The 23,632-nt window shown below is 36.7% G+C and overlaps 2 protein-coding genes across 4 annotated transcripts in view; both read right to left on the reverse strand.

Moving 5' to 3' along the window:
* Window positions 1-5,629: 5,629 nt before the first annotated feature.
* Window positions 5,630-11,438, reverse strand: LOC113524993 (popy Class I histocompatibility antigen, A-1 alpha chain-like). Its single transcript, XM_053229243.1, has 7 exons — window positions 11,241-11,438; window positions 7,238-7,550; window positions 6,460-6,774; window positions 6,207-6,365; window positions 5,987-6,019; window positions 5,824-5,883; window positions 5,630-5,688 (listed from the first exon to the last, which is right to left on the reverse strand). Exons 1-7 carry the CDS (start codon window positions 11,436-11,438, stop codon window positions 5,645-5,647), a joined length of 1,122 nt encoding a protein of 373 aa, XP_053085218.1. The 3' UTR covers window positions 5,630-5,644.
* Window positions 11,439-15,941: 4,503 nt separating this feature from the next.
* LOC113542373 (class I histocompatibility antigen, F10 alpha chain-like) overlaps window positions 15,942-23,632 on the reverse strand; it is a 23,646-nt gene continuing 15,955 nt past the window's right edge. Inside the window, exons 1-6 of one of the 3 annotated variants that reach the window (XM_034299296.2) lie at window positions 21,164-23,632; window positions 20,253-20,325; window positions 18,522-18,779; window positions 16,858-17,133; window positions 16,565-16,666; window positions 15,942-16,382 (exon numbers count right to left, since the gene is read on the reverse strand). The exon at window positions 21,164-23,632 is cut by the window's right edge and continues 246 nt beyond it. In XM_034299296.2, the coding sequence (XP_034155187.2) occupies window positions 16,339-16,382; window positions 16,565-16,666; window positions 16,858-17,133; window positions 18,522-18,779; window positions 20,253-20,322 (750 nt within the window). In that variant the 5' untranslated portion in view covers window positions 20,323-20,325; window positions 21,164-23,632 and the 3' untranslated portion in view covers window positions 15,942-16,338. Of the gene's footprint in view, window positions 16,383-16,534; window positions 16,667-16,857; window positions 17,134-18,521; window positions 18,780-20,252; window positions 20,326-21,163 lie in introns of those variants that run through there. The other 2 variants (XM_053229130.1, XR_003404300.3) reach the window with 2 other exon arrangements.

Below are 23,632 nucleotides of genomic sequence, written 5' to 3' on the forward strand. Positions count from 1 at the left end.
AAGATCAGGACACCAAGAAGAATCACAATCACAGCACCAAACACCACAGTCAGCATGAAGAACACAGCAGAAGACACTGAACCTGAACATTAAAGAAAACATTTTGAGCTTTAAAACTGCATCATATTTTGATGTAAAATGTACAGAAGCCTTTAGTAGAACAAAAACAACAAACCTTTTGCTCTGCCTGAAAGTATTTTATTTCTGTCTGAAAAAGGAAACATTATTTTTATAAACTCAGTAATCTCAATCAACTTTTACTGCAACTATTCGCTTTGTATAAATTTACCTTTCATGCTCAAGTAGCTTGAATTGCTAAATGTAATTTGATTCTTTTTCATGAAGCTGCAGTAATAGAGTCCTGTATCAGAGACATTTACTGCAGTGATTGTGAGAGACGTGTTCTTGCCATGAACAGACATCACTATTCTCTCAGTCTCAGTAAAGAAGTAACACGTCTGTGATGGAGCTGATGTAAAAAACTGTTTGCACCCAAGAAGAAGTGGAACTGAATCACTTATATGCTTGAACCAGAAGATGTAACCTGTATCAGTCAGGTAATGTTGGCACCAAATAGTGACATTATCTCCAGCGTCTGCCTCCAAAGTTAAAGAGCACAGAGTCTCAGAGAGCAAACCTGCAACCCATAAAACACACACCTCATTTATAACATCACACAGAACTTCAATACATACAGATAACATACGAGCTTTTTAAGAGTTTCTAAATGGATCTGGTATTTTGTGTTTCATTTTTAACTGGTGGAAATAAAAACAGATTGTAAACCCTGCAGAACTGATTTTGCACATTTCTGAATAATTACATTGTAAGTAATTGAAAATTACAGATGTAATTAATTATTTATAGTTCACTATGTTTTTTCCTGTGAGAGCTGTAATGTAGTGTATGTTCAGACTAAACTCAGATTTCTCCTGTAGTTTTCTACAAATATATATCTATTTAGTAAAGCAGTAAATGAGATTATTAACACTTACCCATGGCACAGAGAAACACATGCAGAGTTTTAGACTGAACCATCGTGTGTCAGAGAGAGACAAAGAGGAAACGATCTGTTGGGCAAATTGAATGCTGCTTTATCTGTGTGTAGAGGAGGGGTGTGTTTATACAGCCAGCAACACTTTGGTAACATAAAAGGCCCAAAAGAAAAATTTTTTTTTAAAAAAGATCTTATTGTTATCTCTATAGTTTCCGCTAGATAAATAAAACAGATGTCTACTTAAATCTCCTGTCTCTCTTTTTTTTTTCTCCTGAGACAAAAAGCAGTAATTCCACACACGTCTTCTCTTGAATTTCTGTCAAGATCTCTACAAACTATCACACTGTTCTCAGATCTGCTGACTTAATGATGTGTTAAGCACATTCAAGCACATTACCAAGTTTACTACAAGTGTATTTATGTATATTTGGAGATAGTTTACTTTTGCTGTATATGATGTCTATGTCTATATGCATTGATTATAAGCTAGCAAGTAAATATGAAGAGAAGTACACTTCCTGCCAAGTATTCTATATTCCAGTTATTATTTTAGTTTTGTATGTAGTAATACAGGTGTGAAAAGTATTTCAGAATGCTAAATACTCTGGTACAGCATGCTGGTACAGCAGGAAGTGTTGCCACTTCATAGCTCGATCCTGAGCTTTAGTTACTGCTGGTGTGAAGCTTCTGTGTGTGACGTTTCCTCCAGGTTCTACAGTTCCCTCTCACCTTCCAAAAACATGACAGCATGTTGGTTGGCTATGCTAAATTAAACTTAGCAGACAATTTATTAATGGACAGTTTTTGTAAACAACCAACACAACATGCTAATTTCTGTGTTTTTTTTTTTTAAACTTATTCAGAATATTGCATTAGTTTGCAGTGCTGTGCTCTCACTCTAATGTATGAAAGGGAAAACACCTGTATGCTCATTGTTTATAACAGTCACTTACACTGACCTGGTTTTATTTAATTATACAAACTAATGTAACCAATTTAACATGATTTTTTTAGTTAATCAGCAGCATCTGAATGAGACTGATGAATTAATTAAAGCACAAAGAAATTTGAAAAAATCAGTGATACACAATTGCTGCAAAAAAAAAAATTTAACCAAATCATTTTTTCACTTATGTTTAGAAAATTCTATATTTTGGTTGGTTAAGTTTTTGTTGGCTTATACTGTATAATTAGCAGTGGTATGAATTGCTCTGTGAATCATGTGCATTAATCAACATTCAGACATCATTCGACATTCGAACAGATGCATGCAAATATACTGAGTGTCAGTTCTGTGGTTGGAAAACATTCAAAACGTGAAATGGACAGTTGCTGCATGTGTTTCAGCAAAGACTTGTGGTTAAACCTGTGGCTGGTCTTTTCTCGACTCTGCCTAAGACAGCTGAACAACGACGAAAAAAAAAAGGAGCTGGGTTTAAAATTATTTTATTAGGGCTCTCAAAAAATGCATATTTGTTATGTATTTCTATCTGTCAATTTACTGTACTTCGCCATCAGACAGTAGAGAAAGTGAAAATACCTACAGTGCAGCATTTCCTCCACTGCTTAAAGCAAATTAAGTGATTCTCATTTTACTGGTAATACACCACCAGGGATGGATTACTGACTAGGCCATGCCCAAGAGCTCTGGTGATTCTTGGTGAGTCCTCAGTTAGATCCTATCCTTTTTTTTTTTTTTTTAATTTTTTATTCATATTTGTTTTCATAAGTGAAAGGTGTGAGAAAGCAGCTGATGGTCAGAAGCAGATGAAACAAAGGGTTGGGTGACAAATCTTTGCAGTTTAAAAAACAGATGCATGCAAACATACTGCGCGTCAGTTCTGTGGTTGGAAAGCATTCAACCCATGAAATGGACAGTTGCTGCATGTGTTTGAGCAAAGACCTGTGGTTAGAGAGAGTTGGACGTTTCTCGACTCTGCCTACTAGACAGATAGATCCTATCTGTTTTTAACTGGAGCTGCTGTTGTTTCTGGTTTAATGTGTGTAAGCCTTGTCGCAGTGAAGGCTACAGTGCATGAACAGATTAGAAATAAGCCTCAGGCTTGCTTGAGTGGACAATCTTACCTGCATACTGTCGATTTGTACCTGAAACTGCTGCTGTAATCATAAACACTGTCCTGTGCTTATCTCAGAAGAGTACCGGTTCCCAGTCTGCTTTTTTTAGATAGACAAAGTAATTCATTCTTCTAGAAAACATCCACTGGTGCAATGCATGAATGGATCCAACTAGTTGAAGTAAAAGCTTGGCTTCGAAAAGGCTTTGATGTTTTTTTTTTTTGTCTTAATCTTGACTTGATCTTGCTTTCATTTGGATTCAAATTTGACTTGGCCTTGACTCAATCTCAGCTACTCCTGGTCTTGGACTTGTCAGTGGTGACTAAGGACCTAATGTATAATTAATAAAATCTAGCTAAAGCTAAATTGGGAAAAAAAATGTTTTTCAGTGAGTGATAGATGAATGTTTATTGGTAATGTGTTCCAGGACTTTGGTGTGAATAACTAATCCATTTTTATTTATAATAATTACAAGGCTGCAAGCTGTGTGCTGTATTACATTTTTTCATTTTATTCACACATGCTTTTATCACACAAATTGCCTTTATAAAAATGTAACTTTAAACCTTATGATCTGGGCTCGGGTGCATCTGCACACCTTTATCCCCATTGTGCTGGCTCTGTATACCATCATCCAATCTTTAATGCAGTTTGGTGTGCTGTACATCTGAATGCATTCAAGGATGATGGAATGTGATTAAAATGAAAAATGTAAGGTGAGTATGAAGGGAAGGGGATTGTCCTGTGTCGTCCAGCAGTAATAGTTTTCACTTGGAAAATGATCTGTTCATATTAATTGGCTGATTGTGCCCTTGTTTTAGCTGCTATTGGATAAAAATATTTATGCCAAAATGATAGCCAAGGCTGCTTCAGAGTTCTTAAAATCAAATCTAATTTTTTTAGCCCTAGTGACTTTTTGGACCACCTCACATATGACATGCATGACCTTCTACACACAATGTGCAAGAAAATCATGAAAGTGTATTAAGAACAAATAATACTGCTTAATATTTTGTCAAATGAAATGAAAAGTCAGGTGACCCAGTGAAGGGTATGTAAATACAGATAATAATAATAATAATAATAATAATAATAATAATAATAATAATAATAATAATACCTTAGTAGGTTTAATTCTGGTCATTTTTTTGTCTGCAAACTGGTGGTGGTATTTGTGGGAAGACCCTTTTGTTTTCACTTGCATACTGGCCTTATAATTAGTGAAATACAGTAATTTAATAAACCTATTTGAAACATTTTTACTTTTAAAATGCAGTACGAGGAAACATTATGTATATAGCTTCAATCCAAGCTCCTCATTGACATCTGTAGGAAAAAAAACTGTGTGAAAAGTCTTCACATCGTCAAATTTAGACATTTTCTACTTTATACAGTTCTGAGAAATACAAGTTCTCCTGAACTGAAAATATGTTTGTCTTTTGCACATACCTCATTCCTTCACAAGTAAGCTTTTAAAAATGTCTCAAAAAAGGAGAAAATTGTTCTCTCCTCTGTTTTGTGGGTCTTTTCCAATTGGCGAGGTTACAATTTGTATTGTATTTTCATACATAATAGTTTCACAAGAAACAGCTTAAAATCAGGAGTATAGGGCAGAGAATGGTGGGCATGCACTGCGTGAGTTTGCTTGTCAACGTCATCGGTGCCCCGGTTAAAAAGACTCAGTCATGCACTTCTTAAAAATGTCTTCCAACACAAGTTCACCTGTGAAACCCAAGACTGTCGAGGTACAGGTCTGAATGTAAGATGGGATACGGTCCTGTCCCTGACAATGAATATACATCATAACAATTATATTAGGCTATATAACTAGCCCTAAACAACAATGCCTGAGAGCTCAGACTGACACTCATTACAGTTTATATGTTTACAGAACCACATTATAACAGTTAAAAAGAGCTCTTCAATAGCTTTCAAACTACACCAGCACCGCACCACTGAGATCTACAGAAGAGGGGCATTTTAGCCAAATTTGGAGCTCTACGCCTCAGGTGCTTCTACGGAGTTATGGTGAACCTGTATGGTGATGGTGAACCTGTAGTATGTAGATATAGTGAACCTGCAGTACATTTTTTTTTACAGTGTCAGTTAAACCTCTGCTCATTTCTGGGAATGGAATCGAAATTGTGAATCCATGAATCAAATCAAATTTTCATGAATCAGTTGGAATCGTGACTGGAGTGTACTGTTACACCCCTATTTCTAGCAATGTCACTTCATTGCTCCACACATTCATGAAAATGCAAAAATGAAATTTCTTTTAAAGTATAAAGTAAAGCTACAGATACAGATGCATCAATGGACACAGTCAGTCTCAGGACACACAGGAGTATATATTCTTCAATTTCAAATAGAGGTCATAAAAAGGACATCAAACCATACTGCATTTTTCCTGCTGAGCTCAATGATATTTTTTGGGCACAAAATATAGGTGGAGGATAACAAAGCAATGAGCGTATTCATTATTAGCATAGCTTAAAAAATGGTACTATCCATCTGAAATCCCTGTTGGGGTAGGTTAGAACAGTTTAAAATGAAAACTGTACTAAAGTTTTAAATTTGTCTCCATCTCCTCCTCCTCCTCCTCCTCCTCTCTCCTAGAAAAACACACAGAAAGAAACAGGATCAGCTCTGAGCTGAGGTTTAATGTTAGCACAGGCTTTTCTGCTGGATTTTCACTCCACACACACATTTTTATTCCATATTACACTGTAAACATCATCATGTCTTACGTGGTTCTGCAGGAAGACAGGCAATCATTCTGTCATCAGAGGAAGAATCTTCTTCAGAGGCTGTAAAACATTCAAATCATTCAGAGTTAAAATTTGGACTAAACACTGATACTAAACAATTCATTATTTTTAAATATCATTACAGAATCAAAGGCTCACTTACAGCTCATGGAGTTTGGTGGAACAGGTTTAAAGTCTGAAAGACAGATGAGGGACAGAATAAAAGGTTCTTATAAAAACTGTGTACTGTATTTGACCTACATAAGAATGAATTAAACTTTACAAGGCAGTGTGTCAGTATCAGATTGGTGTCTAGTCTAAAATCCAAGTGTCTCTAAATCTGTTCTCTGAAAACTTCACATCTGCCTCCTTCCTCCTCTCACCAGAGTTCTTCTTCTTCCAGACCACAATTCCAGCAACAACAGCAACGAGAGCAACGAGAGCCGCGACTACAGCAACGATGACAGCAATCGGTGCTCCATCTGATCCTCCATCTGATCCTCCACCTGACACTTCATCTGATCCTCCATCTGATCCTCCATCTGTTAAATCAGCACAGAGTCTTTATTATCTGCTGCAGCAATAAATCAGCTTTCACTGTAAATCTGGAGTTTTAGAGGAAAGTGTTTCTCCGACCTCTCACAGGCAGCACTAACTCCTTCTCCAAGCTGCTGTGCTGAATCACGCAGGTGTAGGTGTGTTTCTGCAGCTCCTCAGCTGGAACTGTCAGAATGCTTCTCTTCTGGAAGCTTCCATCCTGGTTGGGTAACGTCTCTCTGAGCTCCACGTTCTCATGCACCTCCTCTCCGTCCTTCTGCCAGGAGATCACCACTGCTTTGGGGAAGAAACCTGTAGCATGACACACCACCTCTGCAGAAGGAGAGTGTTTCTGGAGCACTGACGCCTCGGGACGAACTGCAGAGACACACAGAGGCATAAATATTAAAACCCCTCTGTGAGATTTATTCATTTATAAATGTGAAGAAAAACTATTTTACATGCAGTTAAATTTTGTTGGAGGTGCGTCACATGATTTTTCCTCTAAACAGTGAAATTAAAAGTTATTTGTTATGTGATCCACATTTTCTGGGTATAAGGATGTAAAAGAGAGTTTACCTTTGTAAAAATATAAATAAATAATGAAAAATGTTGTGTGATGTAGAGGGTTATTAAGATGGAGGTGTAAATGTTATTGAATGTAGTATTTATCCTGTACACTTCTGGTTGTTATGGAAACTATATTTGATGAATAATGTTAATGTGTAACACTGAAAAGGAATCAGGTTCAGATGTTAAACACTCTTTCCTGGTCAGTGTTTAATGATCAGAGAGTGTGCATGCTGTAGTGAAAGAGTGTGTTATTAGTGTGTATAGTATCATTGTGTGTGTTACAGTAACAGAGCAGATCACACACCTTTTCTGTTCAGAGTCTCTCTGCCATAAGACATATACTTCTTTAATGAATGGATACACTCATGCTGCAGGAAGTCCTTCCAGTATTTAGCCTCTTGTCCTCTAGAATCCCAGTTGTTTATAAAGATCTCAGCTTGAGGTTTAGCTGCAGTCCAGGTTGCAGTTTTCAGATTCAGACTGATGAAATCTTCTCCATCATAACCATACTGATCGTATCCTCTAGTGGTGCCGTCATCATCAAGCTCACAGCCAAACATCCTCTGTAGTGTATGAACTCCTAAAGAGACAGACAGGCAGGCAGACAGACAAACAGATTACACACAGGAAATAAAATCTATTCATTTTGTTCTGACCTTACATACTGAGTCTGATGTCCACAATTATTTTAGCTGACCACAATCGTTTTCCATGGATGCTGGATCTTATTTGCTTACATTGCAAGAAACAGATTGTTAATTAATTGTGGTTGGGTTGAGACAAATACCATATGCAAACACAGGACACATATTTAGGCATACCTAAAAATAATAAACACATTGTATAGTGTTGATTTTAATAAAATTTGTTAGCCTTTGTATGCTGTATAGTGACACATGCAGGGTGAGAATTCTCATTTTGTGAGAATTCTGCATTTTACATAATAAGAAAAAGTTCTAGTAGTGACTACTGGTTGTTAGAAATTCAATAACAAAAATACTGCATTAACCGTTTAGGAATTACAGCCATTTTTTGCAGAGTCCCTCCATTTTCACAGGCTCAAAAGTAATTGGACACTTGACTGACACTTGATTGCACTTTAATGGACATGTGTGGCCTGTTTCCTCCGGTTTTCATGACAAATATTTTTGTTAAACCCCTTGAATTAAAGCTGAAAGTCTACACTTCAATCACATCTTGACTGCTTCATTTCAAATCCATTTTGGTGGTATACAGAGGTAAAATTACCAAAATTGTGTCAATGTCCAAACACTTATGGACCTGTCTGTAGTCTTTAAACAAACATTCCAAAATTTCTTTTTATGTTGGTTTAACTAGTTGATTAACTAGTACATTTGTAAAATTGTAAGAATTTTGTGAAAGGCAGATGGTTTAGCATTTTCTATGCCATTATTGCTAAAACTGGATTATTGTTTTAATGTCTTTGGATGCTTTCCTACTAAATCTGATTGCCTGATGCACAGCATCTTTTTTTTTTATTTTTATTTTTTGCAACTGAAGAGTTTAGTTTTCTGTGGTCTTCTGGGCCTTTTGGTGTCCCTAAGCTCACCAGTGCATTATTTATTTCTTTTTAAGAATGTACCAAAATCAAGCATCTTTACAACTTTCAAACATCTTTCAGTGAATGACACTGCACTACAGAAAATACAAATGTAAAATGCATGTGTTCTACTCCGATATCACCGTGCTGCCATTTGCGATTGTTCATTTAAAAGCTGCTTAACAAAAAAAAATTGAGTGTATTTCTGGCAGTTGTTGAACTTAAACTCAAAATCTAAACTCAAGCATTTTAACATTAACAACCAATGCCATTTAACAGGGGGGGAAAATGTGTTCATCGTTTACCTTTACTGTGATTAAAATATGTCAAAACTGTTTTGAATTTCCTGATAAAGTCATCTTGATGGCCCTGCATTTCCTGTGTCTCACTTTTCCAATAAGTTTCATCATCAATCTTCTTTATCCAATCCTTTGGGATCAGCAACCTGTTACTGCTGCTGTAGAACATAAACTGCTCTCCATTCAGCAGACCAACAGCAGTGAACTCTGAGAAACCAGAGTGTCCGGGTGTGACTGCAGTGTGGAGGTACTGCAGATAGAGTGTATCTGTAGATACAATAAACAACATTTAAATTAGTTTTGATAAAATACTAATCACAGAGCAAGGCTTTAATAAAACAGTGCTGAGATTCTGATGTCATGCTTTCGTTAAAGGACTGTGAGTGAATTGGTGTATACATACTCAATAGGAAGAAACAGGAATAATAGGAATTATTATAAAATAGGAATTATTATAGACCTGTGCACTTGGCATTTGAGACTATCGAATACAGGCAAATTGCACTTTTTCAGATTATGGCATGAGAATTAAGCAGAAAGTGCAGTTCGTCTGTGTGCGATAGTCTCAAATGCAAGTTCATAGTGATGGGTCACTCATGAACAATTCGTTCATTTTGAACTAATCTTTTATATGACTTGAGAACGAGTTGTCTCAGAGAGTCATTAGTTCATTTTGTGTTACCCGCGCATGCACAACATCATTTCGTTCCATTGTCACGTGACAGCTGCATAGGCACTGTACAGGAAACAGAAATGATTAGTTCACCTTTTTAAAACAAGTTTTATTAAATCATACAAGATTAATACAAGTCTATACATCTCACGACAGATGTTTTATAAAACTCCAGTCAAGTCCGTCATTACCTGGAGACTTGTTGCTTTTAAGAATATTTATACTATCTAAAACTTCCTGAATTTTTAAATCTTTGTCACATGAACTTTTAAAATCTGTAGTTATCGTATTGATAGTTTGACACATTCCTAAGAAAATTATCTATATTCGGAGATTGGTTGACTGAGTTATATAACTTACAATAAAACAAATTTAGATAAATCTTCAGAATTCTCATTAGGAATACCATTTATTATTAATTTATTTATAGAAGATATTCCCCTATTTCTTTTTAAAAATATTTAGTATTTTTTTCACCTGCTTCCATCCATTTTTGTCTTGATCTAACGAAGGCACCCTTAGCCATCTCTTCATAAATTCCATCTAATTGGTTTTGCAATGTAATTTTTTTATTAAATCGTTATTAGAAATGTTTTGACTACTTTTAGATGTAATGTACATTATTTCACTAATTATTTTCACTATATTGTTTTCATTTTCTTTTTTCTTTTTCAATATAAGTTTTCCATAGTAAATAGCCAATTTTCTCTTTACCATGTCCCGTATACCCCCGGCATTAACAGAAAAATTTTAATTGACATTAATTTGAAAAACCTTAGAACAATTTAGTGAACAATAAATAAAATAGAGTAAGTGTTAAGTTGGTGTTGAGAGGGTATATAGGGTAATCTTACTCTAACAGTCTCGTAGCCCAGTCACTATAAAGTCACTAACCAATTTATAAAACAGCACTGTCACAAAACCAGCAAAGGGAAGAACGTCCTGTGTCAATGGCCTCTATAGCAACCTTAACAACTCGTTTTTAGTGCAATAAACAGACTTTAAATGTCCAGAGCAAGTTTCTGTTATACCTGTTTTGCCTGAAGGTCAAAGCCCTTCATTAGTGGAGTAGGCAAATTACGTTTTAAGTTCTGTACCATCTATAATTGCCTTATTTCCAACAAAGAAGGGCCTTTGCCCTCTTTTCTTGCTTTGTCAACCGCTGGTCACAAGAGATTGCGTGGTGCTCTATCTTTTGTTGCAAGATCTTCTTTGAAGTACATCTTGTTTTTCTTTAGGAAGTCCTTTCCCTCCACTCCTTTCCATGTAAGATCCCATGCTGTTCTGGAGACAAATCTTATCATCACTGGTCTTGGTTTCAAGATGTTGGAAACTTTTTCAGTGAAGACCAGGAGACTTGGATTCTCTTCAGCAGGATTCTTTATTGAGAACGCACTGGTCGGTCACTGCAGTCATCAAATCTGACTAAGGCAGTGATGCATTGTAGATTATATACATTTGGGGGCAGTGCCTAGAGATGGAGGCAAAGCACTAGGGTGGTCCACACCACACCTATGGGGGTACATTCAGGTATTGAGGAACACGAACAATGGTCCCCAGTTCAAAGGATATGAAAGGAGCACCACGAATTATCAATTACAAAAAGGTGATAGTTACAGTATCCTGGTTCATTTGACATAAAGAAAGGAACAAGACTGGCAGAAACTATACATGTCGAGAAAGAATTGCTCTTAAAATTTGTATTCCCACAAAGACCATCACTGGTCACTGGTCTTGAAGTCTGCCTGATAATTTTAATGATGCTTTGCTGTACCTGAGTTAGCGTTAACTCTTCCATAGCATCACCACGTGTTTGCTTCTTTAGCGGTGGTAATCTTTTGGATGGAGTATTTGTAGACGAGTCACACTCATCCCCCTTTTTGGCTGAACATGTGTAGGAATGTGGCTGTCTGATGAGTCTTTTCTCTTTCATTTTCAGGGCATCGGTGTCCATTGGAGCTGGCCAGTCCATACTGGTTGTTGTTTTTTTTTCTTTCCCTTTTGCCGATAAAGTTTCTGTGTCTTCTGTTCAAATGTTAAGCTTGTCCCAGAATAAATAATATACTTTAAGTCTGTCCTAAAAGTTAAATACATCACAATACAACTGTGATTTGTGCCCTAAATTAAATTTTGTAAGTAACTGAATGTAAGCTCAGGTAGTAGAACAAATTTGTCTGCTCTTGCCACCATATTGGTCGGCGTCTCCTGATGAGTTCACCTCCTGAGTCTTCTGCTCCAAGTCTATCGTTGATTTGTCACGTGACAGCTGCAAAAATTCTGTATTGGATAGAGAAATTAGTTCATAATTCCCAACCTTCCTTACAAACAAGCGGTAGTTAGGTTTTTTACTCTTACAGTTACAACGTGTTTCTGGTCTCAAATTTTAGCTTTTTTTTAATTTCTTATACTTGAACCGGAGCAGGCACTCAGGAGGTGAACTTAGGTAGAATATGTAAGGTAAAAATATCATATCAAGCAGGGTCTACTACCAACCTTCACAGGCATATTAGAATTGTACATCCCTTGTATTTTCTATTTCTTATATAACATACCATGTTCTGTTTCGAGTGTGATTTGTTTGGAATGGTTTGCGTTTTGGATAGTTCAATATAAATAAAACGTTCAATACATGTGTAATAGTGTTTAATGTTTTTACATTACTTAAGGATTTTATACCAAACATAATGTAAAATTATGGCGTTCTGGAAAATATAAGGTTTAGTATAATTACATTGAATGCTTTAAGTGATATATGTGCTCTCATACCAATCATAGGTCAAAACACCACTAAATTTGACTGAATTATAAAAGCCAGAAGTGGTATTAAATGAAGACCCATTTGGGAGCCGAAAGAGATGGCTCTTTTTCAAGAAACATGAACATTACACAATTTCAGTAGAAAGAGCCAGAATTCCCATCATTACTTCTTGGCTGTCAACTGTGACTGACATCACTTCCAAATACAAACATGCCCCAAGGTATAGTCCCACCTCCAATACTGATTGACAGGTTTCTGTGCAAGGCATCGGATATGCAAATCCAAAAGGGAACTGCAAGGAGGAAGTGAAATAACAAAAGGGGTAATTGCTATTGCTGTTTTGATATGACAGGGTCACAACTCGTAAGACGTGGGAAATGCAATTGCAAATGGACTTTGGTTTTCCATCTGAAATTTGGCAGACATTATACATTCGTGTAAACGAAAATGCAAACTGTAATACGCCATTTGCTTTTGCATTTGAATTATGTCACAATATATGCGTCCACAAATAGGAAACGTAATTGCAATTGCTTTTGAAATTTGTCCGGAAAATACTTCTGTACAGTTGAGTTGTGAATTAATCATTTCTGTTTCTCATAATTTGTCCTAGACTGCATTATCTTTTTTTTTCCTTACCTGGAATATGATCAACGTTTGCGTAATTAGACGTGTTGGGGGAATTTGGTTATTGAAAATGTAACATTTTAATTTAATTCTGCTCAAAACATGAATAAAGATTTGTTCATTTTGCTGAACGAGATTCAAAGATCCAAGTCAGTAAAATAATCCGATCTTCCCATCAGAACAAGTTCACAGGTCTATTATAATCCCTACGGTAAAAATGTTTCAAAGTTCGTATTTAGTCAGTACAACATATTTTCATATGCAATTGTAATTTTTTAAAATTGGAATACGAAAAAAACTATTCCCTCTTCTATGCACAGCGTTCACTGAATTGTACGTCAAGTTAATGTTATTCCGGGCGCATCTACAGGCGCGAGATATCAGGTCCTGGATCTTTTCTGATGGCACGGAAAATCCGAATAAGAAACCAACTTCATCCTCGTAAACAAATACTCGACCTTACCTGCAGTTGTGTGAAGAAAGTAAGATATAAATAAGAATAAGATCTTCATCTGGTCGGGCCAGTTACTGCTGCGGATAAGCCAGTGTAAATAGTGCCAGCGAACAGGAGAGGTAGTAGTGTAAAGAACACTTTTAATATTTTTCATCCTAGTAACGTTATAAACATTTGCTGCCCCGCGTACATCTCCAGTCTGACAGCACTGGGTAGAATGTTTCTTTTTTCTTCAGTGACGTAAGCACCCCAAATGCATGTAGACCAATCGAAATTCAGTATTCAGGAATGTCATCAGTTTAAACAGAGTGGGTGTGCTGTGTTATTGTTGTTGGGTTTTTTTTCTGTATGTATCTCTGTAGACCTGAGACCAGAAAGTGGAAGAAGCGCAGGGTTAGGTTCTTTTCATTAACAGGTGAACGATTTATACTGACTGGATTTGGGAAACATTCATTCATTTTCTCTTCTATGTGGGGTGGTCAGCACAACTTGGTTGTCATCCCTCCTGACTCAGATAGATACAGTGGGCAGCATTGAAGCACATGAAGTCTATTTGGTGAAGTTATCCACTGTTCATTGATGGAGACTTGACTGCAAAGCTGTTTGTATCAATTGCAGTCCAGAGTAATCTTCCTGGTTTCTAAGTGGTACCATCCACAGTAATCTCCTGTATCTTTGGGCTGTCCGTGTTGGAGGCCGTCCTCAGAAGCAGTGTGTGGTTTCATAGAGATGAGAACTCCAACCAGAAGTAGGGCATCAGGATGGATCAGGCAGGTTCTGAGAGCAGAAGGAGTCAGGATCACTATCTCAGGAGTAGGAGCATGTGTAGCTCGACAAAGAGAGGGGGGAGGGGGGGGGGGGGAGAGAGAGATTATTAGGTATGCTAGTTGTCACGTAATGGTTAAGGACAATGTACTTTGTGTGCAGAGTGCTAGCTATAACAGCATAACTAAAAGGGAGAGCCAGAAGGTAACACGGACATGAGGGCGTCCTGGGACATAAAGTGGCCAGCCTTTCCGCCATCAACAAACATGAGTGAATGCGTGAGAGTGGTGGGGCGACAGCATCCAGACATCTCAGTTCACCACAACACTCTATGCCTGTGAACCCTCCAGACCTGCCCCTGTACCCAAGAAAAACTATTCACAAAAGGCTTGGCTAAACAAACATGCTTTCAGCCTAGACTTAAACACTGAGACTGTGTCTGAGCCCCAAACACTAAGTGGAAGGCTGTTCCATAACTGTGGGGCTTTGTAAGAGAAAGCTCTACCCCCTGGTGTAGCCTTCACTATTCAAGGTACCAACAAATAGCCTGCGCCTTTTGATCTAAGTAGGCATGGCGGATCATAAAAGACCAAAAGTTCGCTCCGGTACTGCGGCGCAAGACCATTCAGTGCTTTTATATTTCAATATTTATGGCAAAGATATTCTGAAATTATGGCAGCTAGCTTGGCACAAGGTGGACCTCCACTAGCCTTTATGAATGAGTGGTGCTTCAGATATCTCTGCTCTGGTGATTCTGTCAATATACAGGTGTCTAAATGTGATGTGACAGATATGGAACTGTCACACCTTATTGTGAAGGTAAATATAATGAAATGGGGGACACTTGAAAACTAACTACAAGTTTATGCACACTACTACTGTTTATGCACAGTATTTCTTAGCCATTTTGAAGTTCTCAGTCTTTAAAATAAGCATGTAAGGGTGAAGTATTCATGACTGCCGATCTCTGCTCCCTAATCGGTTTCTGGGCATTGCACACCATACTGCCTTTCATTACCTACCATTTTATCATAACACTTTTGATATATTTATCACAATTGCAAGCACAGCAGATCAAAGACTAGCTATTGGCTCAATTTACGATTCTCTCCATTGTCTGAAATGGTGCCTTTATTCTTATATCTAATTCACATTATTTTCATTAGATTCATCATGATGCTCTTAAAGTATTTCCTCCCACTGCTTTGGTACAGTGTCTAATGTAAAAAGCGCTAAAATTGAATTAAATTATTCTGCTTTCATTATTCTACAAAGCACTGTCACTAACAGTTCCATAACCGTATCCTCACTGAAACCTTCACCATATTGATGGTTATACATTTTTCTTTGTTAAATAACAGAATGTTGTTTTTGTTTATGTGGAGCATCCACCATACAAATCCCTGTGAATGAAATGTTACTATAGAAACAATAATGTATTAGAAAGAGTGTGATTTGCAGCTGCACCATTGTCAGACCTGCTGTTATAGAAAATTAATCAACACCTTCTGACCAATCAGAATGAAGAATGCAACAGTGCTGTGGTATAAGGAAAACTGCCAGTAAGTGATACAATCTAAATGTGTGAAATGGCCAAATAAATAAACAAAAAGACAAAAATATTAAAAAGGTGTCCTATAATAACTAACTTGACTCTTTATTTACTTATAACAATTTGAAATTTTCAAGGCATTATTTGAATAATATTTATACATTTTCATGCATAAAAGTGAAATGTGTAAAATCTTTTTAAATGAAAAAATATTTAAGAACAAATTCACACATGTGAAAGTCCAAATAAAATAATTTCTCCCTGAACAGATGTTATTAACAGCTTAACAGCTTAAAACACAACGTTTTTTTAAAAAAAAATTGCTTTAATCAGTAAATATAAACATGTTAAAAAACTTTAAAAATGTCTTATAATAACTAACTTGACTCTGTTATTTAAACATTATTAGAATAATATTCAAATGCAGCAACCTTCAAATACACATGTATAAATGAGAGAGAGAGAGAGAGAGAGAGAGAGAATGCAGTTTGCAGCTTCAAATCACTCAAAACAGATAAAACTAGGCACATACAATAAAATATTTTCTTTTCCTGCCTAGATTTACATAGTCTTACTTTAAATTGTTTTTGGTTCATGGTGGAGAGAGAGAATGCAGCTCGAGCATCTGATCCTTATCCTTTGCTTGCTCTGAATGAACAGCAGTGCAGCGTGTTAGTCTTTGTGTGTTCTGCTCTCAGTTTGCAGTTTAGTCGTCGCTATAACTCTAAGATGTCTGCTCGTGCAATGTAGCCTTCGTGACCTGGCACCAAAAAAACCCAGAAAGACAATCAGATGCACTGATGCTGAAGTGGAACTGGTGGTTTTTTCACAGTATGAGTTTGTGAGCCTTAAAATTAGTAAAATATAAAAATATACTTTGTTATTAATGACTTTTTGCCTCCTGAACCTTACATTAGTGTCAAATGTAGTCCTCCCTCTCACCAGATTTGCATTTTTTACAGATGATAAGTCCAGCAAGGAGAGCAAAAAAAGCCACGACTGAAACAGTGATGATCGCAGTCTGCAATCCACTTAATCCTCCACCTGTTAAACAGCACAGAGTAAGTCAGCTTTCACTGTAAATCTGTAGTTTAATAAGAAAGGGTTTCTCCGACCTCTCAGGATTCAACATCTGCTCACAACTGCTGTACTGAACCACACAGGTGTAGGTGTGTTTCTGCTGCTGTGTTTCTGTGGGTGTGTGTTAGAGTAACAGAGCAGATCACACACTTTACCTTTCCTCTTCACAGTCTCTCTGCTGTAAGACACGTACTTCTTTAACCACTCGATACACTCTTTCTCTAGGTAGTTCTTTTGGATATTAGCATCGGGTCCTACAGTCTCCCACTTCTCTTTGGTGATCAGAGCTTTATCATTAACTGCAGTCCAGGTTCCAGTTTTCAGATCCAGGCTGATGAAATCTTCTCCATCATAACGGATCTGATCGTTTCCTCTAGCGGTGCCGTCATCATCAAGCTCACAGCCGTACGTCCTCTGTAGTGTGTGACCTCCTGCACACACACACACACACACACACACACACACACACACACACACACACACACGAGTGAGATGAGATTCAGCCCAGCTCCATCTCCTTCTACACTCTCCATTCAAACATCACACTACATTTTACACTTTGTTTTATCTACATCAGTCATATACTCTATTTACATTTACTTTGCATTTAATTTACATCTCTTTACTTTCATTTTTGTGGCTTTCTCAGTCATATTAAAGACAGGAGACTTACTTACTATTTTCTGTTACGTTTTTAAAGTCATACACACTTTTTGGTCTTTTCTAATAGAAGCAGGCGTGACCCGTCACACTGTGGACTGTGTTACGTTTTTAACAAATTGTAAACAGTTTATGGCTGTATTCAGTATTCAACTTAAGTTTAAATATTACCATTCCCCCGTTTTCCGAGCGGCGCAACATGGGATTAATCTGATTTATTAAAATTATTTTTGTCAGAATGAATTAGAAGTGCTCACTGTGCATTCTCTATAATGAAATGAAAGCACAGAAATGAAGTTTATGTCGGTGTGTAAAACACTGGCAGCTGCAGCAGAAGTGACTAGAACGACCACAAAAAAAGAAGATTTATTTTAATATTTTTTTCTGTGCACGAACATCCCAAGTTGTGCACAGTTTATTCAATATGTGTGTGAGAAATTTTCAAATCAGGGTAATGAAATCATAGTGTGTATGCAGTGTACTTTTATTGCATTTAATTTGCTCAGCAAATTTGGTCACAAATTTGTTCTCTTAACTAAAAAAAAAACATTCCTATGATTTAATGAGTAAACTGATCAGACACTCACATGCTACAGTTTACACATTAGTTGGCCTAACATTAGCTTGTTTGCTAGAACACTTAGCTACCAGGTTCAACTACAGAACATACTTGTTAGCATAATAGCTTGTGAGTGAAATAAGTTTTAATTACAAACGAAATGAACTGTCAGAATGGTGTGAGGAAGTGGAGTTACTCTTACCACCCAAAGTTGATTATTTTGCTGTAACAGCACATCCCAAAGTGTTTTATTCCTCTTATACCACAGGAATTGTTCAAATACAAATAACACTTTTTTCATTGTTTTTTCATTGTTGCTGTCACTATAGAAACAATAACGCATTAGAACAAGTGCATTAATATAAACCTGTGATTTGCAGCTGCACTACTGTCAGAGCTGCTGTTCCAGAAACTTCATCAACACCTTCTGATCAATCAGAATCCAGAATTCAACAGCGCTGTGGTAGAAGCTATGATAACCCATGTACAATCTAATCACAGAGCTGATCTGTTGAGCTTTAAGGACTCAAACTCACAACTTTCACCAAAGAACCATCACTGACGTTTAACAGTAGAAGCTCTGAGTGTGTTCAGCCTCACCTTCAGTGTGATTAAAGTCTTTCATTACTGTATCTAAGAGCTGTTTGAGGTTCTCCTGATCTCTCTGCATACGCTGCGTCAGTCTGTTCCAGTAATCTGGATCATCAGCGCTGATCTTCTTTACCCACTCCGTCTTTGGGATCGTCTTCCTGATGTTGCTGTCATAGTACACAAACTGCTCTCCATCCAGCAGACCAACAGCAGTGAGATTTATTCCTGGTGTGAGGGCAGTGTAGAGGTACTGCACAGAGTGTGTGACTGTAAAAAAATAATAAACCGCCTGATGAACTGGTTATTATATTGTTTTACTTATTTACTCAGTAATTCAATTTTAGACGTAACGCAGCTTTTTAGAAATCTGGATTTAGATTTAGATCCCTAATGAACAAGCCAGAGGAGACACTGGTGAGGAAACCAGATAGTGGACATTAATAAAACTCTTTTGTTTTCCTATTTCTATTTATTTTCAATTGGCCTCTTCATCCAATACCAAAGAATTACTGCAACACATTATTATTATTATTATTATTATTATTATTAGTTTATATTAATATGCTTATCATTTCTATAATAACGGTTCATTCACAGTGACTTGTACAGTAGACGCTCCACATAATCTAAAAAAAATCATCACTGATATCATGAAGTTTTCTGTTATTTTTTTGGTGATTATAGCTGCTATAATGTAAACGTAAAGAGGGTGAAAACTTTGATCAAACCTGTTTTCTTGTGTTAACCCCAAACAACGATCTTTAATGTTTGGAATAAGCAAAGACAAATGGATAATGTGTGCATTTTATATTATTTCCAACAACTAGAGCATGTCAGACAAGTGTAACTGGCTGCACGTCCTCCTCGTTGCTGCTGTAATGTTGGTGCTTCACCCGTGTGCACAAATTTGTGCTCAAGATACAATAACATGCATATAATCTTCATTTGTCCAGTTTAAGATTATAACACAGTTATAAACAGTTCACTAGGATTCATTTGTTGATCTGCAGAAGTATTTTTTTTATTTGTTTGTTTATATGCAAAGGGTTTTTTATGTGAAATATCTAAAAAAAAATCTTGTGAAAAAAGGAAAACAGACACGGATATTGCAGATTGAAGCTAGATAAAATCTTAAATTTATGCACTTAATTAATGAAAACACTTGTTTATTTATTTGATGTGTTTTTTTTTTAAGATACTAAATTATATTAATTCAAGTCCGTTGAACTACACCAGCACAAGCTCTTCACAGTAGTTTAAATGTGTTCAGCTAATTCATGTCACATCAGTGCTGGTCTCAGCATCATACTCTAATTCCCAGAATTCACCACTGCATCACAACATGGCTGAAATGGATCTATTTTTCCATCAGCCACATCCATTTTCACGTTCACCGGACACACAGCTTTACGCAATGACACACACCACTCATGTTCATAACAAAGTCTCGCTCTAAGTACTCAACTAAGATGTTTTGAGCCTTTGGTTTCCGTGTGTTTTTTCTGTTTTTTTCACAGTATTTAATTTTATTTACTTTGATCCTGGTTTTGCGTACTATAGACCGTTTGCAGATCACCTGATCCTGGCTTGTTTTTTTGACGACTTCCCTGTTTTGTGATTTGGATTGAAATGAAGTTCAAATAAAGCGCACTTTTATCTGTCTCTGCTGCCTGACCATTCACACGAACAAGATACTACACACATCTATTAAAATATTAAACTTTGAAAAATCACACTCACCTGCTGATGCATGAGGAAAAATAATCATGAGGGAAAGAAGGAGTTTCTTCAGAGCAAGTCTGAGATCCATTTGCTGTAGATTTTAAGCAGAATTCATCGATTTAAGAGGCAGATCATCAGACCAGACCAGATAGTTGAGGGTAAGGTACATTATGGTCATAATAAAATGAATTTTAATGGCTGATCATGTGACTTTGAATTCCAATTACCTTATTATAAATCTCGAAAAAATTAATTTTTTTGAATTGTCTAAAAGAAATCCCACTATATTTTACGTGTCTAAATTAACTGCCTTGATGAAGGGCGGCTCGACCAGGCTGAAAAAAGGAAGGACTGACCAGACTGAAAAAAAAAAAAAAAAACGCCTATGACTGATTTATTTATTTATTTACTGATTTATTTGTAAACAGATCACTAGCATTCCTTGTTTTTTACTTTTCAAGTTTATATTTTGCATTTATGGCGTTGAAAAAAATATTGAAAAAAAAACATTTTATTTAGCTTATTTTCTTAATTTATTAAATAAAAATGTGTTTTTTATAGGTGTTTTTTTCTTACTTGTGAGTTGTGGAAGCACTTACATCATTAGAGTATCTTATAATAATAAAAATAATGAAATATTCTTAAAAGTTATGTTGAAAACAATAATATCAGACACATATACATACAGAGATAAAAACATATTTAAGTTGGTTTAATACAGCAAAACAAAATCTATGGCCAAATGATCACAAATGATTTTAGACTTCACAGGGTGAACTGCAGTTGTTTCCTGACTGTGCATCACCTTGCAATAAGGAATACATAAAGTAACAATGCTGAGCCTGATTCCCTCAGACATACATCACAACATTATAAAATATTTTAAAAATGTCTGTAATTCCCACTTCCCTTTAACACCCTGTGCTTACCTCAATTAGTTTTTCATCAAAACATCAACAAAGTGGAAGAAGAAATGAAGAACAGAACAGTGAGAACATCCTCTTCTATATGTTACAGGTGAATTCAGGTGTGTCTAACACAGCACGTGAAACAGAAACCTGAACATCGCCAACACCAGATAGTGACATAATTCACACGGTCCAGTACGAAAGGAGGCTGTAGATTTGTATAAACAAACAACCACTGTGAACGCAGATGCGCTCCCACAACGCTACCAGAGACAATGACCTGTATAAATCTGTATTACACGTTGGCTACAGGTACACTCACCTTCCACTTTATTATGCAGTTATCTAATCATCCAATCAGGTGGCAGAAACACAATGCATAAAATCATGCAGATACAGGTCAAGACCTTCAGTTAATGTTCACACAAACATCAGAATAGGGAAAAAGTGTGATCTCTGTGACTTTAACCGTGGCATGGTTGTTAGTGCCAGATGGCTGGTTTGAGTATTTCAGATACTCCTGGGATTTTCACACACAACAGTCTCTAGAGTTTACAAAGAGCGCTGTGAATAACAACAATCTGAGGCATCATGGGCATACACTCACCCAAACCAGACAGTCAAAGACTGGAAAAAGCCCAGGTGATTTTTATTCCATATTACACTGTAAACATCATCATGTCTTACTCTCTCAGTTCAGCACGAAGACACACAGTCCCACTTTAAGAGTTGTTGGAGGAAGAATCTCCTTCAGAGGCTGTAAAACATTCAAATCCATCACAAATGAAATGCTGTGTGATCTGTATCACTGTGCTGATACAATTATTTCGAGATGAGTAAATCACTCTGCCACGCTGTTACAGGAAAATAATCAACATCGGCACTGCATGATGAAGTTGATTACTTGCCTATAACAGCATGATCCCAAGTGTTTTATTACTCTTATACCACAGGAAATTGCCAACGATACAAACAACGTCATATCTGTTCTTAATGTTGTGGAATGTCTGCTAGTCAACCTAGTTCCTGTTCTCACTTACATTATAGCAGCTATAAACAGATGTTCTCTCTCCAGCCTCTCTGTTTTCTCTCTTAAAGTTAAAAAGATCAAAAATACGCAGCTTCTCATGTTACGGAGAAACCACTGAAGCAACAAATCCAAACAATTGGCTTAAATGATTCCTCAGATCAATCCTACAGTACTCAATCCTATAGTCCTACTTTTCTTCAGTTCCCCACTCACTACTCGAGTTCCTACACTTCTCAAGAGAAATGCCAAAAACCTGTGACCTGCGTCAGATCCACTGGAAAAGATCAGTACTGCAGTCAAAGTTGCAGATTAATAGCTGAACAATAAATAAAGGACAATAAATTGCACATCATTTTTAAGTGATTTGTGTCTTACGGAAGCAAAATAATAGTCATGCACACTGGTGTTAGGAGTAGAGCGGCTGACAAATGCATAACGTCATACTGCATACAGTCAGTAACTGTGCTCTATGTGTGTGTGTGTGTGTGTGTGTGTGTGTGTGTGTGTGTGTGACTAATAGGTGTAGGTATGAGTCAGGTGTTACATAATAAACTGGAAAAGGAGTGTGTAATGAACTGGATTGTTAACTGTAATTCTTTAGTGATTCAGTGAGTCAGATCATTGGGCCGACTCTTTCGGCTTCAAAACGACTCGTTGCCATGTTTTAAACGGACAGCATTTGCGATGGTGGTTCTTATTTACTTGACCTTGACTCACACTGTTTGAGGAAATCTCACTCTACCTTCTATTTAACAAAATAGCTTTACAACATCGTCTATTTACATAAAGAGCCGACTCCTTCGCGAAGACTCGGTCTCTTCAAAAAAGAATCGAATCATTAAACCGACTCGTTAAACCAAGCACTTTAGCCGTTCGGTTTCCATAACAACGAAATTATCACCTTCTAACACACAATACACACACAGTGTAGTGTTTCCACATGTTTCTGCTCTATTTAACATTTTACACGAGGAATGAAATATGTAGTTTTAATGAACAATTAGCCTCAAACTATTTAAACGCTCTTAGCACTTAGCACTGCGAATATTAGCCGTGCGTCACTGATACATATGCTATTACACAGGCTCAGTTCCAAATGGCTCGCTATTTGGAATCTAGTGCACTAAGTAGGGCGTAGAGCGCTGTTACTGTCATACGCTGTATAGGGGACACCTGTAGGGCTCTGTACGCTATTGAGGATACGGTCCATGACTATATTTTACAGACGAACTTTAGTGAATACCGGTTTGTTATTACAAGTCTAAAGTTAAGCATGGCATTGTACTAGACTTAATTGTTTAATTATATAGATGTATAAATAAATAAATACATAAATATATGGCTATTTAATCATTTAAGTGCAAATACAATCTCTAACAACACACTTTGGGATTTAGTTTTAGGGGAAAAAAATACGGCGAAACAACTGTGTTTATTCCAAAATAAAACTGTTACTATAG

This window comes from Pangasianodon hypophthalmus, chromosome 24 (genome assembly GCF_027358585.1).
Source record: "Pangasianodon hypophthalmus isolate fPanHyp1 chromosome 24, fPanHyp1.pri, whole genome shotgun sequence".
Lineage (NCBI taxonomy): Eukaryota > Metazoa > Chordata > Actinopteri > Siluriformes > Pangasiidae > Pangasianodon > Pangasianodon hypophthalmus.